At 34.5% G+C, this 16,644-nt stretch overlaps 1 protein-coding gene across 1 annotated transcript in view; it reads right to left on the reverse strand.

Annotated features, from left to right (window-relative positions):
- The window catches only part of cnk (connector enhancer of ksr), a 138,345-nt gene that overhangs the window by 7,979 nt on the left and 113,722 nt on the right, over positions 1-16,644 (reverse strand). Inside the window, exons 10-20 of the mRNA XM_080177254.1 lie at positions 10,509-10,631; positions 9,315-9,452; positions 8,768-8,846; positions 7,887-8,034; positions 4,091-4,184; positions 2,968-3,742; positions 2,523-2,593; positions 2,113-2,242; positions 1,325-1,453; positions 907-973; positions 507-562 (exon numbers count right to left, since the gene is read on the reverse strand). Coding sequence (XP_080033380.1) covers positions 507-562; positions 907-973; positions 1,325-1,453; positions 2,113-2,242; positions 2,523-2,593; positions 2,968-3,742; positions 4,091-4,184; positions 7,887-8,034; positions 8,768-8,846; positions 9,315-9,452; positions 10,509-10,631 — 1,810 coding nt within the window. The remainder of the gene's footprint in view (positions 1-506; positions 563-906; positions 974-1,324; positions 1,454-2,112; positions 2,243-2,522; positions 2,594-2,967; positions 3,743-4,090; positions 4,185-7,886; positions 8,035-8,767; positions 8,847-9,314; positions 9,453-10,508; positions 10,632-16,644) is intronic.

Here is a 16,644-nt window from a genome sequence, read left to right on the forward strand (position 1 = left end):
TGTTGATTTTTTACTTTTTAAACAACAAAATTTTATGTGATCTAATCATCCGATTGTTCTGATTTTTGGTATACTGATTCCTGAGACAACAAAGTACAATATTATAAGCAAAGCAACTCTATAATCAAGTCCTAAAAATGTAAGTATGTCCAAAAACATTATCCTGTATAAAAAAGTTTTTCAACAAATTTACTCATAATTTTGCTTTGACTCTTATTCATTTATATTCTAATTATTCAGTTCTGACACGATACAAGTGTTAATGTCCGTTTGTCCTATCATTTCAGAGCTTCACTTTTATGAATGTTGTCATCCTTGTTTTATCATTTTCATGGGATGGCTCTTAGTTCATTCAACCTCCCCCTTCCCCACGCAAGACCATAGCCGCTAATATCTATAAAAAGTTATTAGACGAAATTTGTTTGTCTGTCTGCCAATCTGTCTTTTTAATTATCTGTACACGACACGTATCTATTTATTTATCTATCTATCTATATTAATTGTACCTGATAAGATAAATCCTTGTCTGCCTCCCCCTGCACTACCAATGGAGATACCACCCCCTGCAAGAGTTAGAGCTAACTTTACACAATTGGACCTGTATGCAAACAATGTGCAAAAACACATTCTGGCGTCAAAATGATTTTAAAAAGGAACAACTTTAAGGACTGTAATGAATTTTTATTGGTCGATTTATTCAGTTGAGTGTCCGAACGTTTCAACTACTAATTGTAATTTACAGAAAGGATAATCGTGTGCATTATCATTAGGGATGTACAACAATTTATCGGTCATTATCTTATCCCTTTAGATCCCTGCTTTTTAGATATAAAGCAGAAATAGAAGTTATTGCATCCACAGAACGCAAATGACAAGTAAACACAAAATCAAAGTTAGCTCAAATTTCCTGAAGTTGTATTGCTACGCTGTCTCTGTTGGACTGTGGAGGGTGGCACACCTCCCCCGGGACTCCCTAGGATAGGATAGTATAGTATAGTATTGCTACGCTGTCCCTGTTGGACTTTGGAGGGTGGCACACCTCCCCAGGACTCCTTACAAAAACAATCATTTTTTAAAACTTAATAAAAAATAAGAAGAATAAATAACATTTGCGTGAAAAATCGTGAATTTTATTTAATATTGAAATAACTTTGGACTGTCACAGGACAGAGTTAAGCTTAAAAAAAAATTAACCTCCCCCCCCCCCCCAAAAAAAAAAATAACTATAAATGACTTCGTGGATTGTTGAATTCCACCACCTTTCCGAAAAGTCCCCTTGAAGGCCTCTAGTAGCGTACCCCTAAGCTAATATACAAATACATACCATGGCCTGTCCTATTGTTTGTTGGAAGTGTCTGGAAGTCATGTGGCGCGGGTGCGGGGGATCCGCCCCCGGTGGACACACGCCGTGGCAGAGGCACAGGACGCTTACCCCGGGTACCAGTCCGGCTACCTGTAAACATAGATAGATAATAATAGATATTGAAGTAGATTTTTTGTTAAACAGAGAGATAAAGTAACAGAATCTCTATCTGTATGTTTGTTTGCCTGTACCGAGAGATCTCCCTAACCGCTGAAACGAAATGGTTGTCCTTTACATAGTAACTTCTTATAAGTTATAGGAAGGTTTCTAACATATATTTTGGGAAGTGAACCAACCCCCCTAGAAAAAATCCCTAAACGAAATCTTTAATAAAATACCAATTAAAATCCCGCCCCCTAATTTTTTTTTACTTTTTAAATCTAAAATAAAAATTGGGTTTACGAATTCAATCACCTCCCTACCCTCCCTCCCCCATCCCCAGTGCTTCTAGAGGCCTCTAGGGGGCGTAGCCACTATTAATAATTGAATTTCTATTGATAGATACAACTAATAATAATTCAATCTTTGGAATAAAAACGGAACAAGTTGTTTTTAATGAAATGACTAGCTAAAGGGATTTTAAAAGGTTAGATAAATATGATATCCAGATATCTAGATAGATAAGATATCCAGATATCTAGATAGATAAGATATCCAGATATCTAGATAGATAAGATATCCAGATATCTAGATAGATAAGATATCCAGATATCTAGATAGATAAGATATCCAGATATCTAGATGTCTACCTGTTGAAGCTGGACTCGGGTTTGCTGAGCAAGGTGGTGTGGGGGGAGGGGAGCTCCCCCCTGCTGAAGTTGAACCCCCCGGAGACGCTGGGGGCGCAACATGCGAGGGAGACCAAGCCCCAGAGTTGTCCTAGGGATAAAAAAGAATTAATTAGATTTAAGGTAAGCTAGCTAGTTAATTCTTCAATATAACATATTCTTTTTTAAGGAACAAAAACATTAAAAACTCCTAGTGATTGTCTTAAATGGGTATTTTAAAAATTATTTTAGCTCAGGTTAAAAATGAGGAAAAACACTAACCCAGTCCCCTTATTATCAATTAGTTAAAAAAATAAGGGGCTTTTCCACAGCTTGACTGACACTTTGTGGGGAAATTCCCGCGCTTTTTAAAATTTCCCGCGCTTTTTTACCTGGGAGGTTCTGCGCCAAGACTGAGCTGGTATAGCGGGTGCTTCTGCAGCTCCAGGCTTTGACAACGGATCTAAATACACAGGTAATATGTATAGCTTTCGGTCCCCAAAGTTTTTCAATCATCATTTATCGTCCATTCTCTTATCCCTTTAGATTCCTGTTATCATAAATCAATGAAAAAAAAGGGAAATGTTTATCCTTACCAGGGATCCTAAGGGATAAGACAATGGATGGTAAATTGATATACTTCATCAAATGTTAGGAGAATAACCTAATAAAGATTTAACACAGGTTCCTGAAAGTTTTTAAACCAACAAATAAGAGATTGTGTTGGTGACAATATTTAATGTGTTTGGTATATATTGTAAATTAAATCTGTAAATTAAAAAAACATAAAAACAAAATGAAAACAACAAATAAATAAAAATAAAACTGTGAACTCACTTGACTGGACTAGATCATGGGGAATATTGACATAGGGATGTTTTAACCGCCCTGTCGCTGCTGGAGTATTTGTAACCGGAGAAGAATTGACCTCCTCATCACGTGGCACGTTCATGTAGGCCTGTGGAGGTGGCGGGGGTTGGGGGGAGGTTGTAGCACTGCTACTGGAAGCTCGACGTGTTTTTTCATAACTTGGCGGACTTGGAACCTTTAGGATAATCCGTTCCCCTGACATGCGGTCAACCATCATTTGTGGCGGCGACTGCGCCATTGGTAGTGATTGCGGGCTGTAGGATTGTGCGGAGTTTGATTGGGTGTGCGGGAGTGACTTTGGACTGCGCGATTTAATTGGACTCTTGACTTCTATATTCAGTGAACCATTGCGATATTCTACATTTTCAAGAATGTCCCCATTACCATAATCGTCATTGATCTCACCAATACTCTCCTCCTCTTCAGCCAGTGAAGTGTCAGGACTGCTGTCTTGCTGCTGAAGCCTTTGTTGTTGCGCGGCAAAGCGCGCGTCAGAAATGCTGTGTAAATTTGGCGCCGATGTCACTTGATGCAAGGCAGCTGCTGATAGCGGGGCCGCCAATGTCTTTGGCCGCTGGCCACCGCTGTGATTGCCCGATCCGCCAAAGTCGCCCCGATGGTGATTGCGCATGGCGAATTCCTGTTTGGCTGACATTGTCGACACGCCGGAATCTTGGGAGCTCAGAGTTGAGTAGGATATTTCTAACATGCTGGAATCAATGCCCCCGCCAACATAAACACCCTAAACCAAACAGAAAAAAATAAAATAAAAAGAAAGTGCCAAAAAAATAAACAAAAAAGTGCAAATAAAAAAACAAAAAAAATTATGAAGAAAAATCTTTTCAGTAGGTATAGCTTTGAAACCGATAAATATCCACTGGATTAGAAACAGTTCTCAGTCATACTGATAAGTCGTGTCAACCATCATATTACAGATAATTTTCCACGAACAATAAAATTAAAAAAATCAGTTATGTTAGCCCAGGATAACAAAACTGGTTTTAATCTTATAATTTTTTTATTATAATATCCACGGAAAGCTGTCTATAACACGATGCGGTAAATAACTATTAAACAACGATGACTCTACCTCTCCCACGTTGATGTTAGGCCTGGAGCGCGGCATTGTACCAGATATAGTCGCACGTCTCTGGGGGGCTGAACGGGGACGGGATAACACAGATCTAGAAAAAAAAAAACATTAAATGGATAGTTGCATGAAGTGCATCTTGATATTTTTAAAACTACATAGTATAAAATTCAAATTCTTTCAAATATATGAATTATAAACGTAGTTTAAGCCATTAAACAGGAAAAAAATATGCAGTTCACTAAATTCAAGTTTAAGTGCATTTCGTGCAACTACCCTTTTGTGAGTAGTGGCGTGCACAGGTTTTTTTCAGTGTGTGAAAACCATGAGCGGGTGAAAGAGGGGAGGAGATGCCTTCTCATTTAAATTTTATCCTTTTTTTAATCTTTAAGGATATATAAAGTTTAAATGTATAGATATTACAAGGCAGAACTTAGTAGAAGGACCTAAGTTACAAGTTTAAATGTTTAGTTTAGGACAAATTTTATTTTAAAACTATATATGAGTGGTTTTTCATCCATTTTAATAAAAAAATCTGAATATTTTTACATCTTTAATTATAAGAAATGAATATTGGAAAGAGAAAAGAATAACATAAAAATGGATAAAGAATACGTGAATATTGTGACGGGAATTTTTCTCTCTTGCAAATATAGGTTGCTCATATAGTACTCAGATATTGGTCAATACGTTCCTCCATGGTTAGGGGAAGACATGAGAGGAGGGGGGTATCGTTATATTAGCCAGCTAGGAGAAACATTTATCAAAGTTTGCGGGAGTTTTTCACAATATCCACGTATTCTAAATCCATTATCATAAATATATTAATATTCCAACCAGAGCAAATAAAAGGAATGTTGATTTCAAGAAAAGAAAGAGAGGCAACAATAGTTGGAGATTTGCATTCATTTCAGTTTAGTAAAGATTAATATCAAACAAAACAAGGATGACAACATCCATAAAAGCGAAGCACTGAAACGGAAGGACAAACGGATATCAACACTTGTATATAGTAAGAACTGAATAATCAGAATATAAATGTATAGGAGTCGAAGGAAAATTGTAATTAAGAAAATTTGTTGAAAAACTGCTTGATACAGGATAATGTTTATGGACATACTAACATTATTAGGACTTTATTATAAAGTTGTATTTTGTTGTCCCAGGAATCAGTATACCAAAAATCAGATCAATCGGATAATTAGATCACATAAAATTTTGTTGATAAAAAAGTTAAAAAAATCAACATATTTAAAATGGACGTATGGACATTCTGATAATGACTATACTACGCTTTCTAAATCGTACCTAACTACTTCAGAAATCACCATACAAAGTTTGAAATCGATAGGACAATTCTAACATGCCTAAATTAACGAAAAAGCTATCCGTCTCTGACGTGCGGACAGACCGACCCTTATTATAGAAAAAGCTTCGCTTTTAAAAACACTTTTAGAATCCATCCTATTGTATAAAGTAGTAAGGTTTTTTTAATGAAGCTTCTCAATTACTACTAAACTGATTGGGTTATCTATTTTAATCTTCACATAGTCCCGTTATGGTTTTAGGCTATTATATTTATGTCTTTGGATGGTTTCAAGCTAGGTGTATTTTATAAGACAAACAGACACAGTAAGTTATAGAGAAAATGTTACGGTGTCGTAATAAATTAAGGAGCAAGGAAGATAATATACGATAAATCACGAAACCTTTACGGATAAAATCCGTATTTATGTTCTAAAGCATGACCAACAGACCGACGAAATAAGTAAATTACATATTAGATGCTCATTGATACCAGGAATCTTCGCCATAAATTTTAGGTTTTTCTCTTAAATAGCAGCTGAGAAAATCACATTTCCCCCGGAGCGCTATTAACGGACTGACCAAATGAATAATATAGCACTTTCGCAAATAAAAAGATAAAATGAAATGCTTAATAAAATCATTCTCCCATTCGAAAGCTTAAAGCTGGATTACACGTTAAAACCAACAGTGTTCAAACTTTTCAACCAATAATTTAATCTTAATATCTAATTTAACACGTATCCTAAAAAGAATAGTAGAATAGAATACATAAGTCTGCTCCCCTGCCACACTGAAATATCAATTTCCAATTCTAAGAAGAGGTTGTGTGATGTGAGTCGAGCAACCTCACGGAGGTCAGGGAGGGCACATTTGGCGGTTCATCATTAAGTTCCCAAAGATTTTTTAAAACGTTTTTCTTGATTCGTTGGTTCATTAAGTTGAATGTCCTAACGCTTCAACCACTAATTGTATACTACAGGAAGAGTAATTTTGTATCATAAAAGTTTATACATTATTGCTTAATAAATTTTAATCAAGATTCAATATTAAGTACTAAAAAAGTAATTGCATTAATTTTGGGGGATAGTTTCAGTGACATGTCCCCTCTCTCTCAGAGCAAAGTACATCAGATCTTATATCAAACCTACGCTAATCTACTGGATGTTGCACCAGATTTTCACATACACTAATGAAGTGAATCTCACAGCTGGCTAAATTAACGATACTCCCCATCCACCTCATTTCTACCAAAAATAGAGTTCCATGTTAAAATATAAATTGACGACAATTTATTCCGTCATAATATCCACGTATATTTTATATTCATTACATCAAAGTACATCAGATCTTATTTCTAACTTATACTCTGTAGTTTTAAAAAGCATAACTTTTTTTACATTTAATGTATCTGTCCATTAGAAAATGCTGATTTTTAACTTTTATTACGACAATTTTTAATGATATAATAACCCTATTCATCTGATTTTTGTACTAATGATTCTTTTGACAACAAAGTATTATGTTATAAGCGAAGAATCTCTATAAGCAAATCCTAAAAATGTAAGTATGTTCTTGAAAAGTATTGTGCAATTTTACAACAAAAGGAGAGGTAGGTTTCGGGTAAAATCCGTAAATGTGTGTGTTTTAAGGCTTAAAAATAATAGTAGAACGATAATATTCACTAAATATTTGTATTTCTTATTGAAAGGAACTATAGACAAAATTTAAAAAAAAATTTACATAAATTTTTATCGTTCTACTACTGTTTTAACTTATAACACGTAACCTTTTTGGATTTTACCAGAAACCTACCTCTCCCTTACTTACACTTTTGTTTTCACTTCTCCAGTTAATATTCGCTTGTCTAGTCCTACTTTTACGAGGCTTCGCTTTAATGGATCATGTGTTCGTCCTTATTTTTTAGAAGGTAGAAAAGAACAAAAAGGATTATATTGTTTGCAAGATTTGCAACAAAAACAATTGAGGTTGAAAATTTGTTGTTGACAAAATATTTTAGAGTCAAAATAGACTTTAGACAAGCATGATAACATCCATAAGTAGCGAAGCACAAAAAAATGGAATGTAGAAAACAGACAAAGAGCGTTATCATAACATGGATCTATGAAAGGTTTCACTGTTAAATAGAATTATATTGGTTTAGCTATCAGCGAGATCCTTCGGTACAACACACAGACAGACATCCATTAACCTTTTTATCAGGGATCTTGTAGGATAAGCCAATGGCCGCTAAATTGATGTACATCCCCAATGATTAAACACAAAATTACCCCTTCTGTGGATTAAATAGAGTGGTTGAAAGTAAAATGTTGGAACACTCAACTTAATGACCGGACCTATCAAAATTCACCAAAGTCCCAAAAGTTATTAATCCTGCGAATTAGAAAACGTTATTAAATCTTTAGGGACCAGTGAATAAACAGCCCATTGTCCCCACTCTCTCTGCTTTTATATAAAGATTAAATGTTACCTGAGAGAACTGGTGGGGGAGACTTGAGCCCCCTGGGCGCCCCCAGGACCGGCTCCACCCCCTGCACCCCCGACACACCCACTCCTGGCGCCCTGGATCTGATCAGCAACCTCGGCAGCCACAACTGGCAGAAATGCCTCGTCATTTTCTGTTCATTTTTATATACATAAATATATTGGCTAATAATAGTTATTTCTCGCATCGTATTATAAACGGCTTTCCGCGGATATATATTGTACAATAATAAGATTAAAACTAGTTTTTTAGCCCCGAGGTGCCGAAGGCACCGGCTAAAAAAAACTGGTTTTAATCTTATGATTGTACATTTTTATATTCGTAGAAAGCTGGATATAATACGATGCTAGACATAGTTTTTTTTGTATGGATGATAACCGGTTCCTATCCACCGGATTCGAATGAATACAAGATTCCCTTTATACTAAGACATTTACTGCTGCTATGTCTAACACGTGACATTAATAAAGGGGTTGCCTTAGCTTATACACAGGCGCAACTCAATAAAATGGATGAAGTTAGAACTGCCAGACAAAGATCGTGTAGGTGTTAATTGTCTGCAGAATGTTACTTGGGGTATCTTCTCTAGATGATCACTTGTAATCGAAGGATAATCCCACCACAACGAGGTAACTAATAGCTATTTATCGCATCATATTATAGACAGCTTTCCGCTGATATTAAATTGAAAATTATAAGATTAAAACCAGTTTTGATAGCCCCAAGCTTTAATTCGTGGAAAATTTTCTGAAATAGGTACCATGCTATACATGTTTTTTTTTAATATGGCTGAGAACCGGACCTTATCAAGATATTAATCGGTTTCGTAGCCAAAATTGAAAGGTATTTGTGTATGTAAAAAATTCCTGAGTCCGAATCTTCGACGTTGTCGCCAGCAGCATCAGCCTCGTCCTCAGATACACTGGAGCACGAGCTGACCCGTGTCTAAATAGTTATTGTCGACAGTAAGTAACAGGTTGTCTATTTGTCTCGCTAAACGCTGAACCGTAATGGTTCTCCTTTACAGGGTAGCTTTTCATAGGTCCCAGGAAGTTGTATAACTCTTTTGGGGGATGGTACCACCAACCTACCAAGAGAAATCGCCCAAAGAAAAGAATTGCCTCCCCCCCCCCAAAAAAAAAAAATATAAGAGGGTGGGGATCAACCCCTCCCCCCCCCCCAACAAAAAAAACCACTGAATTTTTTTACTTCTAAATCTAATTTAGCTAATTCAACTCTTCCTTTCTCTAGTGCCCCTAGAGGCCTTTAGGGGGCGTAGCCGCTAGTCCTATTAAAGAGCAGATATTTTTTAAAAGATGTGTAAATAAACAAGGAAATTAAGAACTTTTTATGACTAACTTCCAACACACTTTTTAAATAAAGTAGCTGCGCTACTACGAACAAATACATTACCTCAGGCCGTTTCTTGGGTATAGGAATACTGAGGTCCGGAACCACCAGCAGCTCTGTCCGCGGACTTGGCAGGTTGTTAAACAACAGGTTGGGCTTGTTCTTATTTCTCGCAGGTATCCGGAACGGCTTCATGTAAACCTGAATATTAGCAAAATTTCATAATGGATATAGAACACGTGGATATATTAACAGGGGAAAATTTTTGTCAATTAAGGTTGCTAGTAAGGGCCTCATTAGTTGGTCAGTTTGTTTATCCATTACGAGAAGAGGAGTCGGGGTAAAGAGGTAGATCGTCGTATCGTTATTTGAGCCAGCTGTAAGTATTACTTTATTCCAGTACATGAAAATCTGATGAAAAATCCTGGTAGTAATATATGGATTGCTTTCCTCAAAACTTAACCCGTGACCGTGTTGTTGTTGTAGATATAAGGAGCTAGACTCTTCACTTAATATACAAAGAAATTCCGCACATTTTTTAGGCTTCGTCCATAGATTTGTGGGGGTTAACCTAGTAGGTTTCGTCGGGCAATCAAAAACATGTACAGTGGTGTGGTCCTCGAGGTTGCAATCTGTACATTTGGGGTCAATTCTAGAGTCAATTCTCGCTAAATAGGATTGTAGGAATGGGCTAGAATTGGTTGTTACTGCAGAGGGTTTTACGCCACCACAACCATCCGAGGAGACCATCACCGCTGGCAACATCTGCTAAACCTAGCTCCAGAAGGAGCAGATGAATCACTACCTTACTCAATATTTATCATCACATTTTTAATTTGGCTTAACATGTAGCGCATCCGCTCGTTGTGTCGTCGGGGAGGTGGTTATTTCGAATCTCGGCTCAACAACACCGCAACATAACTAAAGATGTTAATAGTTGTACCTAATGGTACTATGTCAAATGAGCGACAGGGTAAGGGGAATTCCTAATTAGGTAAAATAAATTAACCCCTTTTATAATTAAAATTATTAGTTCAAAATATTGAACACTACTAAGTGGAATTAGCCGATCAATAAATTCAATAATAGTACCCAAAGTTAACGAATAAGATAAACCTTTGAGTACCAGTATAATTAACAGTCCAATGCCGTCCCCTTATTATCAATAAATTAAAATCAGGTGGCGTGGTAAAGTCCACTATCAAAAAAGGCATTCAACATTTTTGCCAATCAAAATAAATATAAAATATAACCAACCTGTCCCATCAAATTTCCATGTTTGGGGCGTTTCTTAAGAGTCAGGATAACCTCCCCCGGGTTTTCTCCCATCAGCTGAATCACTTTCTTTGTCTGCCAGCCAACTACTGTTTGATAGTTCACCTAGAATAATAAATCTTTATATAAAAGTAACAGGATGTATGTGTGTCTGTCTGCCAGCTAACAACTGTTTGATAGTTCACCTAGAATAATACATCCTTATATAAAAGTAACAGGATGTGTGTCTGTCTGTCTGTTAGCATACAAATGTTTAGTTAACCTAGATAAATAGATAACTAAATGATAACAGATAGATTATTAACGAGATAGATACAGTAGGCCAACCTAGGACTGTTTAACAATTCATATAAATTACACCTGATAATAACATAGGGCTAGACCTTTATAGTAGGTCCCGGCCCAAGGCACTAACTATTGCAGACAACATATAACGTTTTTAGTTATGACGCAGTTTGGGCAGAGATTCGAACCTATCACCTCCCCACAACGTATTGCTATACTTCTAAATAGAATTCTTATATAAATGAGATAAATATATTTAAATCGAAAGACAGGCAAATAAATAAATAAATTATCTTAAGTTACGGCCTTATTTAGTATTTACTGACCTACCCTATTTATAGAGTAGCTGCGCTACTAAAAAAAATTATATCTAATACTAAAATTTTAAAAATAAAATGTTAATATTAAAGATGTTATTATTTTTATGAGAGAGATTCTTAGATGCGCCCACTTATAGAGGATTAACTTACTTCGTGTTAAAAAAGATGCATAGCAACTCTATAGATGTTTGGCCGTAATGGATATAGTATACATGGATATATTGACAGGGAAAAATTTGTTGTCAATTTAGGTTGCTACAATTGTTCTCTTTTATTGGATAGTTCGTTCATCCAGTAGGAAGGGAGGGGATGTGGTAAAGACGACAGATTGGGGTTAAAGTTACTTTAGCCAGCTGAGAGAATCACTTTATTATTAGTATATGAAAATCTGGAGCAACATCCAAGTAATAATATATCGATTCTGCCACATAAACTAAGACACAAATATAAAGGATGTGCTATGAAAGCGTTATTGTCTTTACACTCGACGCCTAGAGATTTCTCAAGAATTGATCTTATTTAAAGTGTGTTGCACTACTAATAAACATAATTCTCCTTGTTTCAGCTGGAAACCAGCAATATCAAGAAGTTTGGTAATAGATACAGTAGATCTAGATGGTCAATCTGGTCCTATAATCAGTCCAAAAAAATTAAGAGGGCGAACCCTTTCGACGATATAATTCCCCAAAGCTAACTAAATCCTAAGAATGCGACCATTTATAGCTGACTCATTATGCTACCGAAATGAAACAAATGTAATGAAATTTGCACACATTATATCCAATAATATGGCCAGATTGTTCATTCACTGTTTTCCTATTGGTTGATTAAGAGAGTATGCATCTACAAGATTATATCTATTAGTTTAGTATTGATTTTTCTCTGGTATTTACATACATGTATTTAATTGTCTTATTATGAAAATAAGTTTTTCATAAAAGAATACGTACGTAGTTTTTTTTTATTAAAATTATATTCAGAAATTTTCTTTCCAGTACTTTCAACCCGTAGTAATAAAACTGGGAGGGAGGGGACAATGGTATTTGGTTTTATTCTTAAACCTTGTGTGCTCATTTAAAGATAAAATAGCCTGAAACCATTATAGGACCTATGAAAAAATTCCCTTTAAATTGATAACTTGATCGGTACAGTAGTTATTGCGATATTATTATACAGAAAACCTTACTACTATTAAAATAAGAAATTAGTTATCTATCGCATCGTATTATACACAGCTATCTGCGGATATTAAAATAGAAAAATTGTAAGATTAAAACCAGTTTTGTTAACAAAGAGGGACCAGAGTCCCGAAACAACAAACCTGGCAATAATTTTATGTTTTTCTTAATATTTGTGGAAAATTGTCTGTAATACTATGCTATACCGTTTTTAATCCAGCGAATATTAATCGGTTTCAAAGTCATACAGAAAAATTAAATTAAGCTCCCCCCCTTATGAGAAATGTTAATCAGAAGGAGAATCTTATTTTATCTGCCAATGACCTATCTCTCAATCATTGAGACCTTTATACCAGGGAGGGAGGGGACATTGGGCTACTTAATACTACACTAAGTTTTATTCGATGGATTGACGATATTGAGGACTTTTGATTGACTGGTCAATTAAGTTGAGTGTTCAAACGTTTCAACAACTAATTACAATCTACAGAAGGGATAATTTTGTGTATCATCATTGGTGATGTATATCAATTTATCAACCATTGTCCTATCCCTTTAGATCCCTGTTTAAAACCATCAACAACTCCATTTACGGATTTACACAAAATGTTAAACATTTTCATGTTTCTTCCTTATAGAAAAGTAACAGGATGTCTATTTGTCTGTCTGGTGCTTAGGATCTTGCTAACCACTGAACCGATATGTTGTTCAATGGGCACAGCCATCGCATCCCCAATGACGATATATCATATTTCTCCTTCTGTGGATAAACATAACTGGTTGAAAATTCAATTAAAGAACCCATAGTTTTAGCGCCATCGAATAAAATCATGCGGTAATAAAACATGGATACTATTGTCCGCGGATATCAAATTAAAAAAAATATAAGATTAAAACCAGTTATGTTAAAAACCATGAAAGCTGTTACTGATATTATGAATATTATATTATTATGATTAGAAAACTGTATATAATAAGATACGATACATCATTTTAGTATTGCTGAGAACCGGTTCCAATCCAGCGGATATTAGTCGGTTTGAAAGCTTTACTAGAAATTAAAATAATCCTTTTAGTTCTGATATATAGGACAAGAGCTTTTATTGAAATTGAATGTTTTCAAAGTATTCATTGAAACCAACAGAATTTCAATTAATTAAAATAGCTTTTTTAATCAATTCATAATCATTCGTAAGAACATCCAAGGGATCTAAAGGAATAAGACAATATAGCCAATAAATTTATGTACATCCTCAATAATGATGCACAAAAATACCTCTTTTGTGGATTAAAATTAAGGGTTGAATCATTTAAACACTCAACTTAATGAACCAACCAATCAAAATATAATGAAAGGCCCCGAAGTTTTTTAAACCAACGAATAAGAAAACATAAATATAAAACTTTGGGTTCTAGTAATTCGCAGTTTTACTTTTAGATATTTGCAAATTTGTGGGTTAACTTGTTTTGAATAGAAGGTTAAAAACCATATCAAACAGATTAAACAGAGATGGTAGGAATTCACAGGAGTCCAAAGGGATAAGACTATGGCCGATAAATTGATGTACATCACAAATGATGATACACAAAATTACCCCTTCTGTAGATTACAATTAGTGACTGAAACGTTTAACACCTGAACTTAATGAACCAACCAATCAAAATTCTATAAAAGTCCCCTAAGTTGTTAAGCCAATGAATAACAAAACGTGATTATAATACTTTGGGGACTAATGTAATGAACAGCCCATTGTCCCCTCCCTCCATGAGGTTCTGGGATATGACAATGGAGGATAAATTTATTCTCCCCCCCCCTAAAAAAAATAATAAAATCCAATACTACTTTGTTTCATTTAATCAAAAATATGAGAAAAAAAACAAAAAACATCATAAAATTCTCCAAAAAAAATTAGGGAGTGTTTGATTAATAAAATCAGTCATAAAAATATACATACATATGCAATTTTGGTAGGTATATCATGCATTTTATATTATCTTATTTTTATATCTACACTTTGTGCTCGAGGCCTGTGTATACTAAAGGATCTCGCAAACTGCTAAACCGATATAGCTCCTGGGAGGGTTTCTAACTATTTTGGAGGAGGGTATCACCACCCTCCCAGGAGAAATAACGCAAAATTTTATCCAATATAAAATTGATTTTCCAAAAAAAAATAGCTTTGAACCAACGCAGGACCAATATCTATATTCCCTGAAGAGAAGAGTCCAATTGGTTCAGTGGTTTCTAAGACCTTAAGCTTCAGACAGACAGATGGATAGACATTGTTCTACTTTGTATTATAGAGATCTTTGTATAGCGCATACAAATCTGAAATATTTATAGATACACGGGATTTAAAGGGATAAGACAATGACCGTCATATTGATGTACATTACCTATGATGATACACAAAATTATCCCTTGTGTAGATTACAATTAGTGGTTGAAATGTTTGGACACTCAACTTGATGAATAAACCAATCAAAATTAGTCCCCAAAGTTGGTAAGCCAACAAATAAAAAAACGATGGGAATTATTGTATTAAACAGCCCATTGTCCCCCCCCCCCTCCCTGGTCGATACAGGAAACTGTAAATCCTTTTGAACAACACAAAAAAATGATCGAAAATGCATTTTAGGAATTTTTATACTGAACATAGAACATAGATTTATAACGAGGACATTAAGTTTATAAGAAGCTCAGCAATCTTATTATATAATCGTCTGTAGCTTAATATCTCGTTAACTGCTATTGGCGAAGCTGCTTGAACTCAATAGAGTGGTAAGATTTTCTCTTATGAAGCTTAAGATTTCAAAAACAACTGAACCAATTAGGTTCTTAGTTTAAGGTAAGCTTTATATAGGGCCTAAGGTGGTGCCACGCTATTCTAATTTTAGAATAAAGTAGTCTTGGAATGGTTTTAGGCTTTTTTTCTGACACCTTCCTACCCTCTATCAATAGAGTAGCTGCGCTACTAAAAATCATTTTTTTTCTATATTTGGGGTGGCTTTATAGTTTTAATATGCAAAAATAATCCATTAAAGAATAGAATAATGGTTTATATTTAATATCATAAAGGTTTATTTTTTTCATAAGAGATATTTCCATTTTCCTCAAAAGTTGCATTAATTAGGGGTAAGATTAATTTTGATTTTGTCTTTTTATTCCAACTATTTTTAACTCTCGTTAATTTATACACGTTAAAATTATCTTATCAGTTTCAAACTTGGCATAATTAGGTACAATTTAGAAAGCGTAGAAACTATATAATCGTTACCAGAAAGTTGTACAAATTTGTTTAGATTACAAAAAATGTTCTGCTTAAGTTCTAATACTACAAGAGTTATTGTCCGTTTGTCCTTCCATCTAATTTTAGAGCTTTCGTTTAATGGATGTTGTCATCCTTGTTAAAGAACAATATGAGATTTTAATAATATTAAATGCAAATAGATAGCATAAAAATATACAGACTACTAGACATATAGAAAGCTGAAGAAAATGAATTAGGTATAAATTGATTAGACACAAAAAAAATTAAGCTGATTTCAAATGGTTTAGATTTATGTAATATACAGGGTGTTTTTTTTTAATAAGACAAAAATATTATTTAATTTAACCCACTTGCCATTGACAGAAATCAATGATCTATATCTTAATTTCTTCATTGGGTTGGGGAGTTTTGTATAAGAAAAAAATAATTAGATATTTTCAACAAATTATCCCTTAAAACCCGGTTTTTCCAAAGTACCTATTTTTGGAAGATTTTTGGATCATGACCAATTTAAAGAGTGTGCAAAAATGCATACTTTTTAAAAATTTAAATTGCGCAGCTTGTGTTAATAGTAGAAAAATGTTATGCACACCGTTAGAATCGTCATAAACTCAGGTTTTTAGATATTAAAGAACTATTCCTGTACTACGCATAGTTCAGGAGCTACGTGGTAAAATGTCCCAACTGACCTAAAATTTTTCAACCTTTCTCACCTTTTCCAACGTAGCTTCTATACTACAAATAGCATAAGTATGAAACATATATTTCCAAAAACTAGAGTTTATGACGATTCTAACGGTATGCATAGCATTTTTCTACTATTAACACAAGCTGTGCAATTTGATCTTTAAAAATGTATGCATTTTTGCACACTCTTTAAATTTGTCATGATAAAAAAATCTTCCAAAAATAGGTACTTTGGAAAAACCGGTTTTTAAGGGATAATTTGTTGAAAATCTCTAAGTATTTTTTTCCTATACAAAACTCCCCAACCCAGTGAAGAAATTAAGATATAGATCATTAACTTCTGTCAATGGCAAGTGGGTTAAAGTAAGTAATATTT

This window comes from Acartia tonsa, chromosome 11 (genome assembly GCF_053477335.1).
Source record: "Acartia tonsa isolate MP-2025a chromosome 11, ASM5347733v1, whole genome shotgun sequence".
In the NCBI taxonomy this organism is placed as follows: Eukaryota; Metazoa; Arthropoda; class Copepoda; order Calanoida; family Acartiidae; genus Acartia; species Acartia tonsa.